This window comes from Ischnura elegans, chromosome 9, assembly GCF_921293095.1.
Source record: "Ischnura elegans chromosome 9, ioIscEleg1.1, whole genome shotgun sequence".
NCBI lineage: Eukaryota > Metazoa > Arthropoda > Insecta > Odonata > Coenagrionidae > Ischnura > Ischnura elegans.
In genome coordinates this window covers 112,494,996-112,519,161 of record NC_060254.1, presented here as the reverse complement: position 1 = coordinate 112,519,161, position 24,166 = coordinate 112,494,996, and the positions used below count along the sequence as shown (strand labels likewise).

Below are 24,166 nucleotides of genomic sequence, written 5' to 3'. Positions count from 1 at the left end.
CGTTGAAAATGTCATTCCATGTAGGTAATCGCGGCTGCAATAATGGTCTCTAGTTGTCTCGGTACGATTTGCGGAGGTAGTTAGGCCGTCGCGGGGCTGTCTTGTTGGTACGATATATGGAGGTTTTACGATATAAAGAGGTTCACTATATAGAGGTTTGCCCATAAATTTACATGTAAATCTGACGGGACCATAGAGTTGGTACGAAGTATGGAGGTTTACGATGTAAAGAGGTTCACTACATAGAGGTTTTACTGTATATACACCCTATCGATGAAAGGCTGCAGTCATTAACAAAAATTCAAGTAGTTAAAAATTACTTGCTTATTTTCGTAGATACATAGGGAAGAGTACTAATTTTCATCAGATAATTATTTTTGCTAAAATGATTATATGAAAGATTGAATTCACATCTTGATGGTTGGCTATGTTGAATCCTCAACTGTGATTTGCGACTAGTGGACCGTAACGTTGGCTACAAGTTAACAAATAAACAATTAAGGAGGAATATGAACGCGACTGCAAGCGCCGAAGTAATGTGAAATTAAAAATTTCTATCTATTACTGGAGCATGAAGTAAACTAAACTAAGTTACCTGATACGATGCTGAAAACAGTAAAATATAATTCAGTGGAAAATTTGACCAGAGAGTTGCATCACTTTTTGTTGTGATGCCATGGTGAGATAATATACTTTTTAATAACCAATATAACATGAAATTTTGTTCCCTCAACCTCTGCTGAAGCGTAGCGCTCTTTATTTACAGTGATTTTATTGAAAATTTCAGGTGAAAAAAGTTTGGAAAAGCAGTTTTTAGGATTCTCGTTTGGGTGAATTTGTTTCCTCGTAATGCCCTGAAGAGTTCAGAGTGGAAGCTGTTGTCACCGAGTGCTCAACGGAAGAAAATTAGTTCCAAGTTTAACATTGTTTCTATTTTAAAAGAAATCAAATCGGCAATTCCTCTTAAAACATAACTGTTATTTATTTCGGTCATTTCTCTTTCTTCGAGTATGTATGTCCTCATGAATGTGGGTTTTATTTTTGTTATCATTTCTCTTTCACCAAGTGGTTATTTCCTATTATAAATGTCGTATTTGTATATTGAGTGACTTTTTGTTATTCAATAAACAGTTATTCTTCAATATCAATGTCGATTTCGTTCATTTATCGTGCATATGAATGCCTATCACACATTAAAGCTATGTACTGTTAGTTGACAATAGCACCGATTGAGGGTGTGTCGTCATGTTTATTTTAAAGCTCCACAGATGGCTCTGACGTCGCATCGGGAAGTTTTAACCAGAAAAAGTACAAATTTTACATGTGTTTTACCATGAAATTACCCGAATTTTACCACTTAAATTTACAGATACATATTTTACCCGTTAACAAGCAGGTTACCCATCTTTTACCACAATTTTACCTGTGTAAAATTAGGGAAATAATGGGGTACAATATCTTTTCTGCTGACTGGGAGGTCAAAAGGGAGACGTGGTGAATGGAAGGATACTATGATATAAGGATCGAGATTTGTTGTGAAAACAGTGGGTGGGCTGTGGAGAAAATCTAATGCAGGGAAAGCCAATTGGAAATGATATTATGAATAAAAAACGTTGAAGTCAAAAAATACTGGTGCTTCAGGAATGGAACATATAATGAAACGAGTCGATGAGCGCTTGAATTCATCAAGCGGGTTTTTTGGAGTGGGGTGGGAACATATTTATGTCACATGTGTTCAAGCATTGGGTCCATAAGTTGCTTAAAAATCGGAAAAAACCACTCAAAATGCCGTTGAAATGGGCGGAATAGACGAACAACACGCTCAATTGCCCTCAACAATACTTAAGGTCATCTCAGTAACCACAATGATGTAAGCGTTGAGAGGACTTTTTGAACTGAATATTTACGTAATGGAGAGAAATATAAAATTAATGATGCATGAAATTGCGAAACATCACTGATTTTTCGTATTATAGCACTTACCCATCGGATTGTAGCTCCTCTATTTCTGATTATGAGGGTTTGAACCCAAAAAACTTAAACAAATTAAAACAGAATTTTTTTAAATAAACCAAGTGAGACTAATTAATATCAATGCCCAGCTGCTCAAGTTAATTTCTAAGACATAATCCCTAAAGCCGAGGATCTATCATATGTTATCACATTTCAAGCGGGAGAAGGCGCCACAAACATTCTGTCCCAAAAACCCAGCATTCGCATATTCCTTGAGGTATATTTATAAAAATTCGACAATTCATAGACATGCTCATCTATTCATAACTATATGAACGCGGAATAACGTGAAAGATAGCTATCACCTGACCTGTAATTTATTTTCACAAACAGCCACAAAATTAGCTATTCCAAAACCAGGTATTTAGTGAGGAAGAGATGGCAAGAGGAACGAAAAATATCAAGGCGCAAAGTCGAGGCACATTAGTTATTTTCATTAACAATATACATTAAAATAGCTAAAACATGTTTTTATTGTTACGGTATAGATGGCGCCACAAACGCAAATCAGCGTTAGACGGTTTACACAAACGGGAGCGCAAGATGTTTTCATAATCACTACACTTTCACTGCAAATTATATTGGCCAGAAGTATTCATTTATTGGCTATGGCATTCATTTTTGTGATGCCTTACGCGACCATCATTAGATATCGATTCCCTATTATTTGAATCCCATACAATTCCCACGTAAAAATTTTTTAAGCCATGAATTACGTGAAGAAATAGTCTCCGTTACCATAAACAATCAGCGTCTTAAAACAGCATTGGGCGAATTGGAGTTGGATAAGCAGGCTTCAACAGTCACATCCAGCCTTAGCAACCACATTGAAAATGTGAATTCAATCGTACGTAAAATGATCACAGCATTATTTCCATTTACCTTACACTGAAAATAGGTATTGTTATTATATGATTGCAAAAAAGGGGCCCAAATTATTATGGACGATTACTTATGAAATATTCACAGCGTCATAATTATCTATTAATTAAGGATACGTGCCTATAATACTATAGGAGATACAGTGCAACCTCGATATAACGACACCCCACGGTGCACTAATAAACACTCGCTATAGCGAATTGTCGCTTTACCGGAGGTGGAGCAAATAATAGCCAATATACCTGTTGCGAACAGATATACAGAAACAGGAGTGGTGCGGCGACAGATAAACATCGATCCGATAAACGTAAGCATAAATCCAGACGAAAGGCGATGTTTTTTGCATCACTAAATTTCCTTACTCAAACAACGACTAACTATTCAAACAATTTATAAGCGCCGCACTGAATAAAAATCATGGAAAGCATTGTTTCGTCAAATATTATGCTAATGCACAACCGACAAAGTCATTTTTCTATGCACTTAATTAGTTCATTTACGTGATCATTCTATTATTTTGGTATTTTCCACTGAAAATTCAAAAATTAACTGATAAAACAGTATCGCGGTTATTTAATGCCTCAAAGGTTTCCATTGGTGTGTGTTTATTGTTTCTGTACGTTAAGCGGCAGTGAAGTGAAATAACGCATTACATTTGTTTCTACAGGCGAAAACGGTGGAAGGTTGTATAACGTTCCCGCCTTGGAAGACTTTTTCTATCAGATAATGTAATATCTTCATCATCTACGGTAAAAAGTTTGCTAACCTTGAAAAATGACGTGATTAAAATTGCCTTTGTTGAAAAAAAGTTTCTTTTTGAGTGTTACGCTCGCGACGTATTTGAAATGATACACCGAGTTTACCACGGCAGTGCAAACGAGAGTTAGTTGTTCTGTGAGTTCTTCCAGCGGCCACCAGGGGATGCTCGGCTACCCACGTGACAAAAGAGAGCGCCAGAACGACTCCGACCAGTGACCCGAATAGTTCACCCTTGTAAATCCGTAACGGAGAATAAATACGTCCATCCGGACAATTCACGCTGAGTATCATTGCTTCGTACATCCTACATCATCGCTAAGGCGCACTACCTACCTTTAGAGGCATCATTGCAAGAAATAACTCATACTGCAAGGGTTTTGTCGGGGACTTGTATGTAAAAAAAAGTTCCGTTTCGTCTATGTTATATGACGCGGGGAATACTTCTAAAGATACTTATGATCGGAGTCCTTTCTTCCACGACGTCAGGTTTACACCGCAGGCATCACCAGCAATTGTGAGGGGAGATAACGCTTTGGTGCTTCGCATTAGTATAATCAACCTTCCGCGCTCTTAAAATTCTCGATTCGCAATCTATCCCTAAAATACTCCGCTTCAGGCTTGGGCGTAGCCCCTTTCTCAGAAGTTCCCGCAGATTTGAATGGGCAAAACCACCCGAACAAAGCTCCTTATAACTCTTCATCGTCTGCATTCCTTGGGCGCTTTTGTTTTTTTTTTAATTTTGCAGAGCGAATAGGAAGATAAATTAATTTCGACACTCTCATATTACTCCTATATTTTTATTTTCTCGCTTAGACGTGTTTGGTGTTTTTTTTGGCCATGGTGACTGCCATCAAATGCTTTCTATTCACGCAACTCACGCACGTGCGGGTATGCTGCCGACTGCTTTCTGCCGCCCGAGGAACAAAAGAAGATTAAGCATTCGCGAATGCTAATGCCACAATATTTTCACCAAAATTAACTACTTATTTATCGAACGACAGTTTACCACATAAATTTGAGACTGAGCACTCCATTAACTTCATTTCTAACAGATCGCTAGCAATTACGGAGGTTAAGGAGTCTTGATGAAAGTCTTCCGGCGGTGAAACCCTCGCTATGGCGAGAGCCAACACCAGAAGGGTCTGGTAAAAACGAATTTATTAACACGCTTATTATGGGGTCAATTGACGGTTCATCGGCAATCTATCGTTATAGCGGGAGTGTCGCTATAGCCCGTACTCGCTTTAACGAGGTTCCACTGTATTTGATGGTATCGATACATATTTTAATCAATACATCTCAACACTTTAGTGATATGGGTAATAATAAATGATAATAATGGTAATATGTACTACCATTAATATATTGCTGCCCAGGTACACTTTATGAATTTTATTTTCGTACACACAATAGTGATGTTGCTGTGTGCAACTATCAATTGTACCATTTCATTGGTACAAACTTTATTTACACAATCATTATCTGCAAGATTTAACAATAATTTTATTGGGTAGCTTAATAATAACATTCAATGTGAGTTTCAGCATTGTATCTCATGAAATGAAAAATATATATATTAGCAAAAAGTCGAGAATACGAAAAAAGTCGATCTGATCTTACTCGCAGAAAAATTGATTATTTGGAGCGCCAATCATTCACAAATATGAGCTACGTGATAAGGATTTTACCATTAAAATGTCGTTCATCTCCCACAAATAGAATCGTATTGAGGAGGATTTGAGGTTTTTCCCCTTTACTTTGCATTGCTATTACATATCGATGGCCTAATTGCCCAAGATAAGATAAGTTTTAAAAACTCGTAATGAATTGTACTATCTGTAATTTCGTGTGATTAAGTAAAAACAACCCTGGTGTACAATGGTCAGTATTACTGGTTACATACTATGATTGAAATTATTCCGCACATTAGGCAATCAATAATGCAGCTGAAATGATTTGATGAAAGAATAGGTAAGGATGTGCCTTGAATATTGAATTTTTTGTATTTCAATGATGCATAATATAGTAGGTATGTAATTTTGGAAAGAAGCTATATTATTGAAGGGAAATTAAAACTGTTAAAAACGATCGAATATAATAAGTACATAAATATAGTTAAGCATTGCGAAATGGTGTAATGCGTGCAAACGTCGTTGAAAGTAAAAAAAAGAAGACAATGTTTAAACCAAAAAAATGAATAGGTTATGCTTACGTGTAGTAGAGTTGGTTTACCAGACATCAACAATCACTTCCAGCCTTAGCAACCACTTCGAAATCCTGAATGAAATCGTACGTAAAAACGATATGAGTGTATCGCCATTTACTTTACATTGAAATTAAATGTGGATATAAAATGATAACTATGATTGCCATGGAGCCCTTGCTATAACGAAACATCTATATTACCAATCAGGTACTACCCTGAAAATTTCGGAGAGGTACGGTCAATAGCAAAGAAGAAAATGAGTCCTATCCATATGATTTCGTATCGATATATTTTAATTAGGAATTGTTACCCATCAAAATTATTTGTATGTGTGCATAGAGCTTTTCTATCATAACAAATTATTAAAATTTATATCCCCGTAACTATGTAAATAAGTCTAAAAAAGGGATCTATCGAATGCACACTTGGATCGATAATTACTTTGGCTCTAATCATTCGATCTGCTTGATTCAAATTTTGTCGGATAACATACATTTAGAGTAGTAATATATATGAATTTCATATTCATACCTTGCATAACAACAAACTTATTAGCGGTTAAAGCGTAACTAAGGAGATTAGTATCGATATAACTCGCACATGAATCGATCGAGCGAAATGGCCATCATTGCAAAAGTTGAACTTTTTTATAAAAGTAATACCCTGAAAATTTCATTCATCTAGCTTGAATGGTTGCTAAGCTATTCAAGATTGTATGCTCCACAAAAAATGGCGACAATGATTTATCGCGTGTAGGATATTTTTCGGAATTTTATTATGAATTAATCAAGATGGTTATGAGAAAAGCAGGGTAGAACGTGAGGGTACAATGTACCCTCAACCGTTTTTCCAGGAGATTCCAAATTTTCATATGGCACATGTCTCAACACCGAAATCCGAGTTTGAAAATTTGCCAATCACGACAATGTAAAATCGAAATCGTTTATTCCTCGGAATTGTTTCGACGTACGAAAATTCCAAGATAGCCAAAAAATCAACAAAAAATCCTACACCTTGTATTTCAAGGAATTTGTCCTACGATTATTGCAAGTTGGTAAAAAAAATCCTAAAATTTTCCCATAAGAAAAGTATAGAAAACTTTCAAAAAATAATAAAAAATACTAAATATCAATTGGTTGCCATGACAACCGTACCAAAAAATCGACCAAAAAATCTAGTTTATGTCCACTGAATATCATGTTCCTCAAATGTTTAAAAGCACAAACTAAAAGCGAAAAAGTTTGTAATTATAAATTTAAGTTGTTTGTTGTGGATTTTGGTGTGACGTGAACCGGGGAAGGTAATAATAAGCAGCAGAGGTGGAGGGAGGTGATTGTTGTGGTTGTGGACGGCGCGGGAGGAGGTGTATGGGAGGGAGTTGCATTGTAAGAGTGATGGCCGACGGGTGTCTCTTCCGAGATTGATTTATTTAAAGTGTATTTGAAAGTGGAGTAAACCAAAGAAAAATAAAAATCGTTACATTTTGGCGCCCAACGTGAGGGGCCTGACTACTCGAGAGGTGAGACCACGAGAACCCGAGAGAAAGAGGACCATCCCGAAGAAGTGAAGAAAGAAAATGGCGGGCAAAACGAAGAAATTTCCGGAGCTGAAGTCGGCAGAGCTACGGCAAGTATTGCGAGAGAGGAACTTGTTAGTAGGGGGAACCAAGCCAGAATTGCAGCAGCGATTATTACACACGCTAGAAGAAGAGGGAATAGATATAAGTACGTATGAGTTTAGCGTCAATAGTGAGGAACCGATGGTAATTGAGATGCAAGCGCTATTTAGGCAATTTAGGGAAGAACAAGAGAAAAGAGATAGGGAAAGAGAAGAAAAAGAAGGGAGAAAGGAAAAAGAAGCAGAGGAAAGGAACAGGAAGCTTTTGAAAGAAATAGCAGGAGAGCTGAGGGAAGAGCAAGCTAGAAGAGATACAGAAATGTGGGAGCAATTTAGGGAAGAACAAGATAAAAGAGATAGGGAAAGAGAAGAAAAAGAAGGGAGAAAGGAAAAAGAAGCAGAGGATAGGAACAGGAAGTTTTTGGAAGAAATAGCAGGAGAGCTGAGGCGGACGCAGGAACGTTTTGCAACATTCGAACATCGCTATGATGAGAGGCTTGCCAAAATAGAGGGGGCGCTGGTAGAGATATACGAAGGTGTCGCGAATAAAATTAATGGAGTAGGAGCGAGGCTGGAGGTGAGCAAGGTCAAGGTCCAAAAGTTAGAAGCGAGTTACGTGAATTTGCATGAGAACGTGGAGGAAAGACTCAATAAGATAGAGGACGAGCTAGGACAACAATCCACCACAAAAGCAGCTGTGCTAGATAAAGAAGCAGCCCAACGCATCGTGCGTGAGGAAAGCACAAGACCCGGCGTCGCAGTGGCATCCGCGGTGCAGTTGAGGGTTCCGACGTTCGATGGGGGGCATACATCGGGACCCTGTGAGGAGCGTGCGTAGAGGACGTCGGGAGGCGCGTTCCAGCACAGCCAGCAGCACGGATGGGACTCGAAGAAATCACAGCGACGGGAGTGGCAAGCGTCGAGCCAGCAGAGAGAGGGACGACGAGATAATAACTTTCGCGGCGATGGATACGTTCACCGGCCGGGCGAGAGATCAGCTGATCAGCGGCCTGCACTAAACAATGTAGCGGAGGCGCGCCAACCGGAGCGACAGCACCTTGTCAATTCCATGATGGCGGAAGGAAACAATCACATAACCGAGTTCACGACAATGGAGGCTCATTTCGGGAAGAAATCGGAGCGATTAAGGGACAAATGGCTTAGATCAGTAGGAGAAAGTGACTCTGAGAAGATCGGGAATGATATATTTAGGATACGCGAAAATAACATAAGAAAGGACAAAAATCGGGTGGAGAGAAGAAGGAAGAGAGACAAGAGGAAGAGATTCTTCGTTAAAACTTTCGCGGGTGCTCGTCATGTTGAATTAAAACTTTTGGGCTATGTCGCCGCGTCAGATTTTGGGTGGCCCCAACGTTTCCCAACCGATGCTGGTCGCTTTCTCAAGGGAATCTGAAGAGGTGGGATTTAAAATTGGTATATATAGGTATACGTGTCAGGTGGTGGGGGGAGGGGAGTGAGAGGTTGGAGGAGTAGGTTTTCGATTATTTTTGCCGATTACGGGTTGCCAAGTACGGCTGATTTTAAGGCCAGTGTCTCTGTTAAAGTTGTTTTTCTCCTCTTTAGATATTTCTATTGCTTCTCTTACGAGTCTCTGTTTAAAGCCTTTCACTCTCGCAACAATTTTTGCTTCCTTAAGGTCGATTGTGTGGCCCAGCGCTGCGTGTTCGGCTACTGCGGACTTCGTTGACTGCCCCAGTCGAATTGCTCTCTCGTGCTCCTCTAGACGTGTTTTAACCGATCTGCCTGTTTCGCCGATATAGTTCTTCCCACAGCATATAAACTAGCGAAATATCTGGCACCGATCTTACAGCCCGCAGTAGAAGACGCTAAATCTTTCGTGAAAAACTCGCAACATTTTCTTCAGATCATTAGTGGCGTCAAGGTCAAAGAAGAAGACATCCTAGTCAGCTTTGACGTAACATCGCTCTTCACAAATATTCCTTGTGACGAGGCGATAAATATCATAAAAGACAGGTTCGGAGAAAACATCGCCAAGATGACAGAGATTTGCCTCAAGAGCACTTTCTTCCGGTGGAGGAATAATTTTTATCAACAGACGTCTGGAGCAGCGATGGGTTCCCCTCTCTCCCCAGCAATTGCAAATATATTCATGGAGCACATAGAAGATACAGCCATTCAGAACGCCCCCTACAAGCCGAAGATTTGGGTGAGATATATCGACGACACTTTTATCATTTGGACGCACGGCAAAGAAAAGCTTCAGGAATTTTTTACTTATTTGAACGGGATCAACAGCAACATAAAGTTTACAATGGAGGTGGAGGAAGGCGGAAAACTTCCATTCTTAGATGTCCTCGTGGAAAAGAAGAAGGACGGAACATTGGGGCATGCAGTGTATCGAAAACCTACAGCAACAAATCGGTACCTGCACGCCTTATCTCACCATCATCCAGCGCAAATAAATGGAGTGGTCAACACGTTAATTCACCGCTCCTACAAAATAAGCGACCAGAACAACTTTGCCGAAGAGAGGAAGAAGCTAGAGGCCATTCTACGGGCAAATGGATTCGACGACAGAGTTATCTCTCGAACATTTAATAAAGTTATCAGAAAGAACAATGAGATCAAAATAAACACCGCAGAAGCAGCGAACTCCTCTGTTAATGACCTCAGCGACCAGAAGAAAGCCTTCCTGCCATACATTAAGGGGACGACTGACAGAATAGGAAATATCCTACGCAAATTCCAGATAAGGACAATATTCTCGCCTCACGTACAGATAAAGCATCTATTGAAAACCGTCAAGGATAGAACTCCACTACAAGTCGAAGGGGTATACCGAATTCCTTGCCAGACCTGTGGGAAGAACTATATCGGCGAAACAGGCAGATCGGTTAAAACACGTCTAGAGGAGCACGAGAGAGCAATTCGACTGGGGCAGTCAACGAAGTCCGCAGTAGCCGAACACGCAGCGCTGGGCCACACAATCGACCTTAAGGAAGCAAAAATTGTTGCGAGAGTGAAAGGCTTTAAACAGAGACTCGTAAGAGAAGCAATAGAAATATCTAAAGAGGAGAAAAACAACTTTAACAGAGACACTGGCCTTAAAATCAGCCGTACTTGGCAACCCGTAATCGGCAAAAATAATCGAAAACCTACTCCTCCAACCTCTCACTCCCCTCCCCCCACCACCTGACACGTATACCTATATATACCAATTTTAAATCCCACCTCTTCAGATTCCCTTGAGAAAGCGACCAGCATCGGTTGGGAAACGTTGGGGCCACCCAAAATCTGACGCGGCGACATAGCCCAAAAGTTTTAATTCAACATGAAGAGGAAGAGAGTAAAATTTAAAATAGGAGATAAGTGGATTTGCTTACAATGTAGGTCTCATTCTATTATTTTTTCAGTTGCGTGTATATTCAATGTCATGTTGCCTGTATTTTATTCGTGTTTGTTTATGTGTGAATGGGCTGGTGACGTAAATTGAGCCGGAAGGAGGGAGATTAGATAGCATGAAGGAACTTTAAGTGTTGTGGAGTGAAAATGTGTATGGCCTGTTGATTATCCAGTGATTTAAAGGGTTCAAAGTGAGAATGAATGTTGAGAAGAGGACGGAGCGTTTAGTTATTTGCATTTTATATTCACGTTCAATGTATCACTTAATAACATCGTTTTATATAATGTGTTCTTGTTTTTAAAATACGTGAATAAGATTTTCATTGGTTATGTGTTAATTTGCCTATCTAAACAAGGAAGAAATGGGAGAGACTCTTTTATGTGGTGTATCACTTATCATGAGTGAATAGAGGAGATGCTATATTTATGTATGTTGGTTAATATTGATGAATTCATATTTAATTTCTGCTGTAACGCCATATATACTCTTGTATAGAATTTATTTAGAGGAAGGCTAAAGTTTGAAGGCGTTGGGGCCGCGACAGTACTCATTTTGAAGGCTTTAAAATAATTCCTTCCATGTAATTCCAACTCATTATTTTAATGGGGCAAATGTAATTATAAATTTAAGTTGTTTGTTGTGGATTTTGGTGTGACGTGAACCGGGGAAGGTAATAATAAGCAGCAGAGGTGGAGGGAGGTGATTGTTGTGGTTGTGGACGGCGCGGGAGGAGGTGTATGGAAGGGGGAGTTGCATTGTAAGAGTGATGGCCGACGGGTGTCTCTCCCGAGATTGATTTATTTAAAGTGTATTTGAAAGTGGAGTAAATCAAAGAAAAATAAAAAACGTTACAAGTTTTAGTCCCATAAGGCTCCCATGTTAATTCAAGTCGATATAACTCGAAAACCAATCGACTTTCTCAAGTTTTCAGATTTTTTCTCCCGATGAATTTTTTTTTACTTTTGCGTCCAATAAGCCAATTACCCACACCTATCACAGTTTGGGCTGCAAATATTGATGAGTCAGTCAGTGGCATATCGATTTGCCATTTTATATGTGCGTTCAATATAATATAATGACTAATTGTTCACAAATGATGCAGGCGATTACACATTGCAAAATAAAAATTATACCACCCCAGGGAAGATGAGCACATTACTCGGAAATTCATGAGTAAGTAATTACATTATACGTCCTCAAATACACATGGTAGGGCAGAATTCAGAATTCCATTTAAAATCCATAAACTAATATGAAAATGAAAAAATTGCAAAGCAACTAAAGTAAACGAATGGGTAGAAAGTTGTAACAGTGATTTCTAAAATTATAAGAGAGAATAAAATTAACCTACAAGGAGTTCTCTGCCAGAATGTAAGAGACCTCTTACTTGTGCATGTTATATAAGCATAAAAAAGTGACTCCTCACACATTTGCCAATAGCCATGGTTACATATTGGATATTCCAGTTAGCACCATTAGTTTAAAATGCCTTGAAATGATTTGATTTGGTCATTATCAAATATGATGGTGATGAGAGACGTGAACAGAGATTGTGAATGCATCACTTAGACTTGTTTCCATAGTAAGTTTGAGTCAGCGAGAATAATTACATGCACATACCTAGGACATTATTAAACAAGGTGAAATTTTGGACTTCTGCATTTACCAATTAATTATTAAAAGACACTACATTACTGTAAACAGCAAATTTATGTTGCATGAATTCAACTAAGTAAAACCGAAAAGGAGTAATGACATTCATGCCATCTTACGACAGGCTGTTCCTGATAGGTGTCCCTCTAAGGGCAGATCTTGGCCATACACTTTTCACAAGTATATTTAATGCAACAGACTCAAACAGGTACAAGAGTCACATGAGAATTCTTGAGCAAATCAATAATTCAACTACTTGGCTACATTTAATCGCTTAAAAAAATAATGCCATGCTTGGGAAGAAAAGTAGGCTATGTATTTCTACAACATTAAATATTTTTGGACTGGCAAGGGATAGCTATCTCTTAAACCATGAAACTGTACAGAAACACTGCAGTCTTAAACATTTTGGGTTTCACTATCAGAGTGAATAAATAAAAGCTGCTCTACAAAATGCAAATCAATATCAAACAAAAAGAGAGGAGTAAGGCGTAAAATAATCAATCCACACACCTGCTCACTCAAAGTTCTCCAACGCGAGCAGAGGGCATCAACCTCGGCACGAATAGCTTGAGGAATCACTTCACCCTCGACCAACATGTTGCTTATCTCTTGAATTCGAGACAAACGGGTATCCTGGTGATTTCTCATGTAGTTCTCTAAATCCTACAATCAAAGCAATTGAAAAAGAAATACGACACAAACTGCAAAAGGTTACAGTCTATTTCAAAGACCATCTCCATACAACTTACTTTCCCTTACACTTCACTTCATCCCAAAATGCTAAAACAACAAATGATGAAGGGATCAAGTGACATAAATACCATACTAGAATATGTATCGAGAGTATGTGCTTGAATACTATGCACACTGTTCAAAAGCCAAAGTGCACTGGAATACAATCCGGCTTCCTTGATCGGCCGGATCTTACTCCCCCACTCAATCACATGCATACTTTCATCACAAATGGAAGATCTACTTTCCTACCACAAAATTATGATGAGTTATTAAGATGGCAGATCTGAGCCGGGCAAATGACAAATCTGGAATCCCAATGTCTGATGCTATTTTGAAACTGACACACAAACCGAGTGGTATTTCAGCACACAAGATACTCAAGTATTTAAACATTAGAGTGTCCAATCCTAAACAATAATATGCTTCAAATGCTCCAATGGGAATTTTTAAGAGCAGATTCCATCCATTACATCCACACAAAAACATATGTGCACCAGTTTCTCCTGATCACCATTATCTAATAATTTAGTAAATGTTTTACACACAGTTTTTATATCAACTTTGATTGAATACTCGGGAAGAATTGCATGCCATCAAGAAATAATTTCATGGGAAATGCTCGTAAATGAATGCCTAAAAATTGCCCATGCAACAAAACCCCAAACACAAAAAACAGCTTAAATGAACTTACATCCAGCTCTTCCGAGATTTCTTCAGCATCAGCAGCTGACTTAGGCGACTTTCTCAAGCGTCTCTCCAATTTATCCAACCAATCCATTTCCTGGGCCATTAAAGCTTCACAGAATAAAATGCCAGTTACATTAGAAACTTAAAAAAGGCAATCATCACTAGCATCAAGTACCAAATATTTTGTATGAATAGAGTGAAACATAATAGCTGAATGAATTACCCTTAAATTCGCCATACTGCTGGTAAGCTTCCTTCAGAAATTCACACCTTTCATATATTTGGTCAGTCACTTCCGTCCACTTGGCATTGAGGTGAGTGTATTTACGAGCCACCTCCTGAACCGAGTCTCCTTTTCCAAAAATGCTCAACAGTAAATGGTTTCCTAGAGAGAAAGATTCAGAGAGTGACTTTTGAGTCATGATATGACCGAGAAGTCTTTTTGGCCAAAAAATACTGACATGCTCCGAATATTAGAAGTAAAATTTATAATTGACACATATAATATTGTCATATTTTAAAGGAGGAAAGGGAAAAATTGGAAATGCAACTATCTACGGTAGGACAAAGACAGTTTTTGGTCATAACGCTTACCACATGAGCATATAACATTTCAGAGATCATATTTTCTTATAAAATAACATAACAATGCAATAACTGAACCATAGATAAAGGAAAATTGTGAAATTCCTACGCCTGTGAAAACATTTGTGAACTCAACAGATGGTTTCATTTGCAACATGTATCAGTTTTTCATTCATCCATAATGAAAAACCTCCACGCAAATTTATGCCACCAGAACTTCATTAGCTTATTCCCATCTCCACCCATTGGCTTAATTATTTTATAGACTCTTTGTAATCACTCATTTAAAATAAGATCAAGATAAAAATTAGTAACACAGAAATGAACCAAGCAAAACCTTACCTCTGATGATCAATATCAGAGATCAATATGATCAATATAATGAGATTAAAAATTACGTAGCTGTTCACAGATAATAAGGCACATGATCATTCGCCTTGACCAGGATTTGAACCCAGATCTCCCAATTTCCGGCTTTTCCCGGTGATTCCCAATGTCCATACCACCATGTTCTGAATACATAGTCCACAAATTTCCACAGGGAAGAATGACACCTCGGGATCTGGCTAAAGCACTCAGCACTCAGAAATTGGGGGATCCGGGTTCGAATCCCAGTCAAGGTGAAGGATTTTTTCCCCGTGGATTTTTCGCACAATTTGTGCATTGCGGGTGACTCTTTAAAAGTTATCACCGTTGCTAGTCCTGGTATTCTTAAATTAAGGCACATGAGTTACCATCATAAATGAATAACAATTTTCCTTTTAAGAATGGATTAATACATGTGGATTACTAACTTTTTTTTAACAAGTGGGGCTGGAATCATACCTGCTTCGTTTGTGTCCCGAAATTCCTGTGTTCTCTGGTCAACCTTTTCCCTTAACTCCTGGAATTTGGTTTTCACTTTAAAAAGTTCACCAGATGAGTTTATTGGAGCTTTAGGAGGAAGTTCATCTTCCATCTGTCTTAACCATTTTGTTAATTCTTCAACCATTTTTAAGACCTAAAATAAATAATTTTCAATTGCAAATTATTCCAAAAAAATGTCAATTAGTCCTATATCAGGTAATAGAGTTTATAAGCAGGCATGGAAAATATTAATTCCCCGGCAGTAAACACAAGATAGAGAGAGAGAGAGGAATAGAGGAGGCACATGCTATTTCAGGTGAGCGCAGGCTAAGGGTAGGGATTTGAAGTTGCGCATTGGCAAGTAAGAAGTTACTGATGATTTATTGTTCCCATAATTAAATGAATAAATATTTCCATGAGGAAACTGAGACTTTTGGTAGTACAACACCTTTTTTTGTTTCTCCAAGAATAATGTAATTTTCTCATGTCCTTCCTTTGACTTCTTCTCGACCTTCTTCCACCTCGCTATTAGGTTATGCAAATCAGACCCTATCTCCAAAGAGAAATCCTTATCAGCAGCTTCACTCAACTTCTGTCCTCGGCTTTCGATTGAACTCACTTTTGAAGAGAAGGACTCCACATCATTCAGTATTTTCTGAAAATATTGTGCAAGGAGCAAGATTATCCATGAGTATTATACATTTGTACATTTGAGCATTCTGCATTTTGCCATTTAGTGCATCAGATGAGACCAGAAGAAAATATGCCAAAACATTTTACCTTACAATATCAGACAAAAAAAAAAGTATTGCACAGATTGAATTAATCTTGCAAATTTAATTCATTGAATTCAATGGTTGGATAAAAATGAATCAAAAGCTGCCTTAACATGAAATTTAAAACAATATTTTCACAAGGAGCCACCGAAATATTTATTTTTTACCATAACTAAGCCTGATGAATGTTCATTTCCTAGGAAGATGAATAGTGAGCTGATTTCATAATATACAGAGCATATATGTATAGGTATTAAGGGTAAAAGGTTCTATGTCAGCTGCAGTGATTTTTACAGTTTACAGTTAAATCACACAATAAAAGCAAATAACAAAATAAATTGACTTTTGGATCTAATACAAGTCATTTTTACCAAAATAATTTTTAATGACATAATAACAAGCACGATTAACAGAGAAACAAATTTCTTTCAAACTAATGACACATCACGAAGGATTAAGAGATAAACAGCCAAAGTACCTGTTGTGAACTTAAATTGCCGCCAAGGTATGTTTATTCTGTATGATTTTTGTTCCTCTGTTGTTTCTGAGTGTCAATATTTTTTGTACTTCCGGTACCGTTCTTGTGTTATGGTGGTTGTGCCTCATAAACTTGTTTTACGCATCATGCAGATTCCAAGATAATCTCTATTACTTGTGAAAACCCTTCGTCATTTGTGAAACTATTTCAACATAACCCATTATTAAATGCCTTCCAAAAAACCAACAAAGTTCTTCTCTCTTAGCCCATTGTAGGTCATTTTTCATCAAGTTTAGAGTGTGTTCTTATAAAACTAAGACTGAACATTTCATTTACCTTCAGTGAGTCAGCTTGCTCTTGCAGCGTAATCCCTGGCGAAGCTTCATCCATTTCCTCCATCTTTTCAGCATCGGCAACTTCTTCAATGTTCACCAATTCAAGACAATGCTCAGCTCCAGAGAGCCAGCTTGATAACCATTCCTTGTCTTGTAAAAATTTTTCCACAGCATCAACATCTGATACAAGGGCAATAAGAATGAATTGTATAATAAAGCAACCAACAATTGAGCAACTAGAAATACTACACAACCACAACTTCTAATACTGACAAACCACATATAAATCCCTTAAGCTTTAAAAAAAAAGTATGTAATACATATTTAGATTCATTAATCAGATCTTCAAACATCAGCAACGCTTGGCCAAGAGTTAGAGATGTTATGGACAATACGAAGCATATTTATTTCTTGATATTAACACTTTCAACGCGGCGGTAATTTTTAAAGTTTTGCCGGTGACTGAATTTTAATTCTTTGGTTTTAGATGGTTTTGGTCTCATTTTGAATAAATTGTTCCTTGGAAGTTATGAAAAAAAATTTTTTTAAGAAAAATCGCAATTTCAAATTTGACGACGATCGTCGTCCGACGTCACCGGATAGCATTGCAGTAGTGTAATGCGTGGTTATATTATGTTCAGTTGTCATGAGTCTCGAAGTAAATTCGCTCAAATTTCAAAATTATATTGTTTTAAATGAAAAAAAAGGACCTGCTCTAACCATTTATCTATATATAAAAAATGATTTTTCATTCATTGAAACTAAAATGTATAAAATATTTCGAAGCATAATTTTTCAGACACGTTTTTATTTTTTCGGCGCAATTTCCGGGAAATATATTTTTGCGTTGAAACAGACAAAGGAGGAGTAATACAGAGAAGTGGACGACATTCCAAGTGGATACAAAAATTGGGTTTAGACGACAACTTCCGAAGTGCTTTTCACCCGAACCCGACCCACCCGGGTGCTGATCCCTATCTTCCAGGAACTTGCGCTAATGCTTCTTACCCGTTCCAGGAGGGAATACCAAAGTTAGGAAACAATAGAATTTTACATCCTTCGCTCTTCCTCTGCCCTCCCTAAAAGAAACAACGGTTTTCACCAGGTACATGGTGGGGGGACAGAAAACCAGGCAAAATAAAAAATATTTTGAAATTATTATCATTTAATACTTAAAGTATATTTAAATACATAATAAAAATAAATAATAAATTTAATACATAAGTATAAATGTAATATTTAATACATTAAATCATGGAGAGGACTAACATTGAACATTTCTATGGAATTCTTGAAAACATGGTTTGATGCACAGGGGTGGGCATCCCTCACAGGCGGGGCAAAAATATGCCGTATCCTTCCTGAACCCTCTAGACTTACAGAACGTGCAGCGTCGTTGAGGGACACGTTTTCGTTTTTGGCCGATGTCATGTGTCTCCGGAAAGTGCTTAGACAATCCAAGGACCCTGGAGGTTAGGCTGGGAGAGGAACGAGGAATAGGTTCGGAATATGACGGACTGAGGAGTGTTCTAATTACAGATAAGCGGAAATCATGGAGAGGAAATTTAGGGTGGGTTTTACGGAATAGGAAAAAGCTATTCACTATGTGAAGTATGTGGATGCCCAGTTTTTTATACCACTTCAGTGTCTTGCGCTCAATGGGATAATATGACATCATTTGATCATGGAGATCGATGCCACTCATTGACTCGTTGTACCGAGCAATGGCCTCCGGTTTGGAAGTGACGCCACCTCCTCGCCGGCGACGGACATCGATCAGCTCACTCCCAAATTCAGAGCTGATCATCAGTACATCCCGCTTATCCTTCCACTTCATCACGCAGACACCTTCGGAACTGAATGCATCCACTACTTCACCACGTTTTAGTTTTTTAGAAAGAACGTGAGGTGGATTCCCCTTCCGATTAGATCCAAGAGTTCCCATACAATAGGTACTCCGCTCTAGCAAGCGGTGGGTCAAGTCAACGCTGTTGTAATAGTTATCCATGAAGAGGGATCGCCCAGAATCTAATCTCCCCTCCATCAATTTCCATACAACATTGTCAACATGACCCGGCCCGCCCACATCAGAATCGGAGGACCCAGTGTAAACGAGAAATCTTAGAACTAATCCGGAAGGTTCAGTGAGCATGTAAAGTTTAATCCCATACCTATGTCGCTTACCTTTCATATACATACGAAAGATAAGACGACCTCTCCAGAGAACCATGGATTCATCTACGCACAGTCTTTGAGTCGGGGTCACAATATCGTCCATTGTTCTATGGAAAATGTCAATAAGGGGCCTTATTTTGTAGAGTCGATCAGACGGTTGCGGCTCATCACAACCAGGATTACTCGCAAAATGCAGAGCTTGCATGATGGCGGCGAACCTGTCCCTGCTAATGCATTTCCTAAAGCAAGGATAATTGAAAAGGGGGTCTACACTCCAATAGTCGGATATTCTACTCAATGGGCATGTGCCCATGTGGTAGAGAACCCCCAAAAACGTTGAAATTCCACCGATGTGAGCGGCTTCCACTTCGTTATTCTTGATCTGGGAAATACATTAGCAGAAATTAAAACGTCTGCTTGTCTATTTGTCTCCGTCACTATCAAGTCCACCATGTCATCTGTCATGAGGAGGTCAAAATATTTACGGGGATCGTTTCCTGAGTCTTGCGTATTGAGGCCAGGGGTGTCAGTGAAGGGGAATTGTGGGTGGGTTGGTCTTTTGTCCGTCCAAGTGTAAGTCCTTGTCGCAGTTCTCGTCGTAAGGGGATGGGACTGAGAGCCTAGAGGGCCAGGAGAGGAAGGAGAAGCATATCTTGAGGGATCACCCACCCTGCCTTCTTCTTCATCCTCCGAGGATCCCCACTCCGTTTCCCCGAAGGAGGAATCGTCGCTTTCTTCGTCCATTGAAAGAAGTTCCGCCATCTCCTCTGCAGAAAGGATCCTCCCGAATCTTCTTTCTTCCTCCCTTCTCTTCCTTTTTGGGGGTGGAAATGACCGCGAGGCCGATGGCTGCGGACTTGGGGGACGAGAAGGGGTGTCAGGGGGCTGGCGGCTTTCACCAGAACTCGAAGGGCTGGGGTTACTGCTGGAGGTTGGAAGGGGAGGTTTTGAGGGGAGTTGGGTGGTTTTCTCAATAGACTGGCTTTTGACCGCCCGCTTCCCTTTCTTCGGGACCCCTTTCCCCGGTAGTCCCTTCCCTTTGCGGTCCATTACTCCTGGTTACCCCCGCGTTTCCTTTCTGAAAACAAGAATGTTTACAAGTACGTGTTTATATGAATGTATAACAAGAAAAAACATCGCATAGCAATGAAATAATTGAGTAATGTTTATGACATCACGTACCTTACTGCCAAAGCACTTGTATCGGAAGTTAGCAGGAAACTTCTGTAAAATTTCGCTTCCACTTGTTTGCTATATACAGGAGAAAAAGAAACAATATCAGCAGACAAAATTGAAGCAAATCAATAATAGTACTTTTATTAAAATTACAATAACAACAAGCGCAAATGATGATAAATATTTATCGAATGTCATAAAGGGAAATATTCAAGTTACAAGTGACTAGAGTAAAATACTGCAAATTATCACCGATTGAAGACAAACTAGTAAAAAAAACGTAAAATATTTGCTAATAGCATATTCCTGGTAAAATTAAATGCAGCAATGTAATTACACGGTCCGGAATGCATTGTAATGCTTAGCCTCAATCTAAACTAGAATCATGAGTATCTGTCCAAAACGGAAATTTTTTTCACATAATGTAACAATTTTACTGAACGACTTTACTTCTCTGCTTTAAAATACAATTAAAGAAAACAACTTTACATTCACGAAGTTATTTTGTAAACGCAATTACAAAATTTTATCACAAGCGATATATCTACAAAAAAACATTATAAAAAAATAAAAAAACACCAATGAAATCGTAATATGGGTACAAGGAGAAAGGGGGGGGGGGGGAGGAAATCGCAAATAAAAAAATGCATAACTTTCAACTAATGATTTTTACCACATACGAAAGTTGTTTTACGTTAAAAAGGGGTCGGTACACATTAAAACCACAAAAGGAGAGTGATAATTAACAAAAAAAAAGTGTAACTTACCACCGAAAAGAAACAGCTGCAGGAACCTTCCTGGAGATGAGTCGCTCCGGCTACTGGCGATGCACTCGCTCTGAGGGCTAATGAACGACTGACAAGCGAAACGGAAGCGCTATGGGTCGGCATCTCTCGTATATGGCCTTAGAAAGGGAGAGCGGACTTGGACGACGATCGTCGTCCGGCGTCACTGGATAGCACCCGGCGGACGACGATCGTCGTCAGTCAGCGTTGAACGTGTTAAGCATGGACATGACAAGAGAACCATGTCAATACAGGCAGTGCGAGCATGACAACAAATGACTTTACATCCAAAGCTATTGATTTGAGACGGAAGGTGGAGGAAAAGTTAGGTATGAATAAATATATGTAGATGAAAATACGTTTGCAGGAATTTGTGTGGCAAACTTACCTTCCAAGTATACCATGATGGTGAGAACATTGGTTATATCAAATCTGACCATGCATTACGTAAAGCAACAAATCAAACACAAAGATTTAAGACAAGATGAATAAAAGAAAAGGACGAGGAAGAGGTTAACCCTTTAGCTGCTGCTCTATCTCCAAAAACCTACTCCTCACATCTGGTAAAAGTGCTGAGTGCATGGCAGGAAGGAAGAAAAGCTACATTCACAGCAGTCAAAGGGTTAAGGCTTATGAGGTACGGTTACAGAAATATCCAAGCCAATACTAAAGCCAGTATTTAAGATAACAAAATAAGATACTGGATAACCTCGTGTCAGAGACGCACCCCTATTTTGAGCATCAGAGCTAATGAAAAATATGTTGTCGCATTTTTCTTTATCCCATCGTGTGACGTTGCAGTTGTATATCCCTACTTTCGACAGTTATCAAAATTTCCACTTTCAACACTAAAAATTTACGCAGCATTTTCAGCTAAATTTACACGACATAATTGGTGCTCAGAGATAAGTAGGTATTCACTTGCATTCTTAACCTTATGATGCTTACTAGGGATGGTCGGATCTGATAACTTGAATCAAAATACCCATGGAAAATGCCCTTCAACTCATACTCTGGATCCAAGTTTGCTGCAGAAATACAATGGGCAAACGAAATTTTTAATCAGTGCTTTCGTGAATGCAACGTCCCACAAGAGGGAGTAGAAAGAGTTCCAATCCTCTCTTCACATATGCCACTGCACTGTGATGCTTTTCCTACTTACAAACAATTTTGTTTAAAATCTCTCTTCAAAGTATTTCAACAGATTTCAGCCGTGGAAAATTTAAAGGCAAAATACGACAGGCACATAGTGTGGATCTTCCCAAGAGATTGAACAAAAATCAGGGGAATCTCAGTGCCGTAGCATAATAACCACATCAAAAGTAACCATGTCATACATTTCACAAAACCACCCTCAGCCCTCCATCAGCCCATGCCTACTATGTTTTTTTCCTTTCCAAGACCACATAGACCATGAATTATTAGCTTCAAAAGAAAATATCAAGTTGCACATGAACAATGGAAACGTGTTTCATCTATACTCTGTCTCACCAATAGACCTTTTCCAGTCTACCAGCTTCAATTCTCCCAGTTCCTGAGGGCCAAATGCTAGGTGAAGCACCTACTGAGCCCAAAGATATCTCGGTAGCTTTCAGCATTTGACACAACAAGGTTCAAGAAAGAATGAGACCTAATGCGACGCACTTGTGACAGCATTTCAGTTTTTTAAACCCTAATTTATTGACCCAAAGACTTATAGTCACAACAAGGCTTCTAATATACAACATAGTCCAAACAGGACCATTTCAGAAGAAACAAGCATAGCATGAGCATTAGTTCAAACATGAAGCATAGTTCAAACAAGATGAGACGGACAGGAAACTTCAGGCAACGCCAACTGCGTACATCGCATAGCTTGCCTGCCCCCGCTTTGAAGGCAGTGACGTTACACGAAAGATCGAAAGTGTTTGCTTCTCGCTCCCTTGCTCTTAGCCTCATTGCTTGAAAGACGGAGGGAGGTTGCTCCTTCCCCTCTACCCCTCTTTTAGCACTACACCCATGTCTCGTATAGCGCAATTTCGATTAGCGCAATTTCGATATAGCGCAAATACGTTCCTTGGAGAAACATTGCAACGCAGTGTAGCCTAATCAAAAATCTTAAACGCTCTCGTGATAAAACGTGAACTTGCGCGAAGTACACACGAAATGTCTATCATTTTACGCATATTAAAATTATTGCTTGCCTCAAAGCTTCTTTTTTGTTTATATATTAATGGAACTCCATTGCTGGGCAATGGCCAAAAGTTTTACTCGTCATTGGGTCCAGATAGCCGGCCTACCGAAGTAATTTATCTTGTCTCGTTAATTAAGCGTGGGGCTAGTGTAAATGATTTTTTTTCAGCAATACGGTTTGAGACGTATTTTTGCCGTCATAGGTTATCGGTCGATTGACTTCCAGGTAGAGGGTCTACGCCGTCTACGCTAAAGCCTTCAAGGTCATCGGTATTCACCGGGGAGAAATGGAGCGGTGGCCGAGTTGCGCATGAATAGCATCAACACATAAAAGGGTCCACTATAGAGACTCAAACACAATGGCTTCGTTCCCTCCCCGCAGTCGTACGCCTTCTGCGTCTCAGGAATACAGTTCAGCAGTGGAAGGTGATTTAGATAGAGCCATACAGAGTAAAAACCAAGAGAATATGGCAAAAAATAGGAATGCGTGTAGAAAAATCAAGAATTTATCAAGAAAAACTATAAACCTAGAAGAGGAATTGAAAGAGGTCAATTGCTTTGAAAATGGAGAGCGTCAAAGCGATATTGCGCGGAAGTTTAAACGCACGATGCCTTATTCTGAATAAAGACGAAGTTAAAACATCAGTGACCTCAGCCGCACCAACTTCAACCAAGCGGTCTACACATACGGAAAGTTCATAGAGAATCAGTACAAAAAGACGAGAGTGGTAATGACTCCGAGACATTTAGTGAAAGCTCCGGTTGGTTCCAGAACTTAAACAGCAAGCAGGTATTTTCAGTGCGGCGATATCAGGTGAATCTGCAAGTGTTGATAGCGCAGTCACCACAACATTTTCTGATGAACTCCAAGCTGTGATTGAAAGTGGCTCCTTTCCTC

At 39.0% G+C, this 24,166-nt stretch overlaps 1 protein-coding gene across 10 annotated transcripts in view; it reads right to left on the bottom strand.

Annotated features, from left to right (window-relative positions):
- The window catches only part of LOC124166034 (dystrophin, isoforms A/C/F/G/H-like), a 957,857-nt gene that overhangs the window by 664,850 nt on the left and 268,841 nt on the right, over positions 1 to 24,166 (bottom strand). For all 10 annotated transcript variants that reach the window (XR_006866384.1, XM_046543616.1, XM_046543612.1 and 7 more), the window contains 6 exons: positions 16,962 to 17,140; positions 15,820 to 16,026; positions 15,351 to 15,525; positions 14,164 to 14,325; positions 13,945 to 14,048; positions 13,029 to 13,181 (listed from right to left, as the gene is read on the bottom strand). Coding sequence is in view for 9 of the 10 variants with exons in the window: in XM_046543616.1 (XP_046399572.1) it covers positions 13,029 to 13,181; positions 13,945 to 14,048; positions 14,164 to 14,325; positions 15,351 to 15,525; positions 15,820 to 16,026; positions 16,962 to 17,140 (980 nt within the window). In the remaining variant the exon portion in view is untranslated. The remainder of the gene's footprint in view (positions 1 to 13,028; positions 13,182 to 13,944; positions 14,049 to 14,163; positions 14,326 to 15,350; positions 15,526 to 15,819; positions 16,027 to 16,961; positions 17,141 to 24,166) is intronic.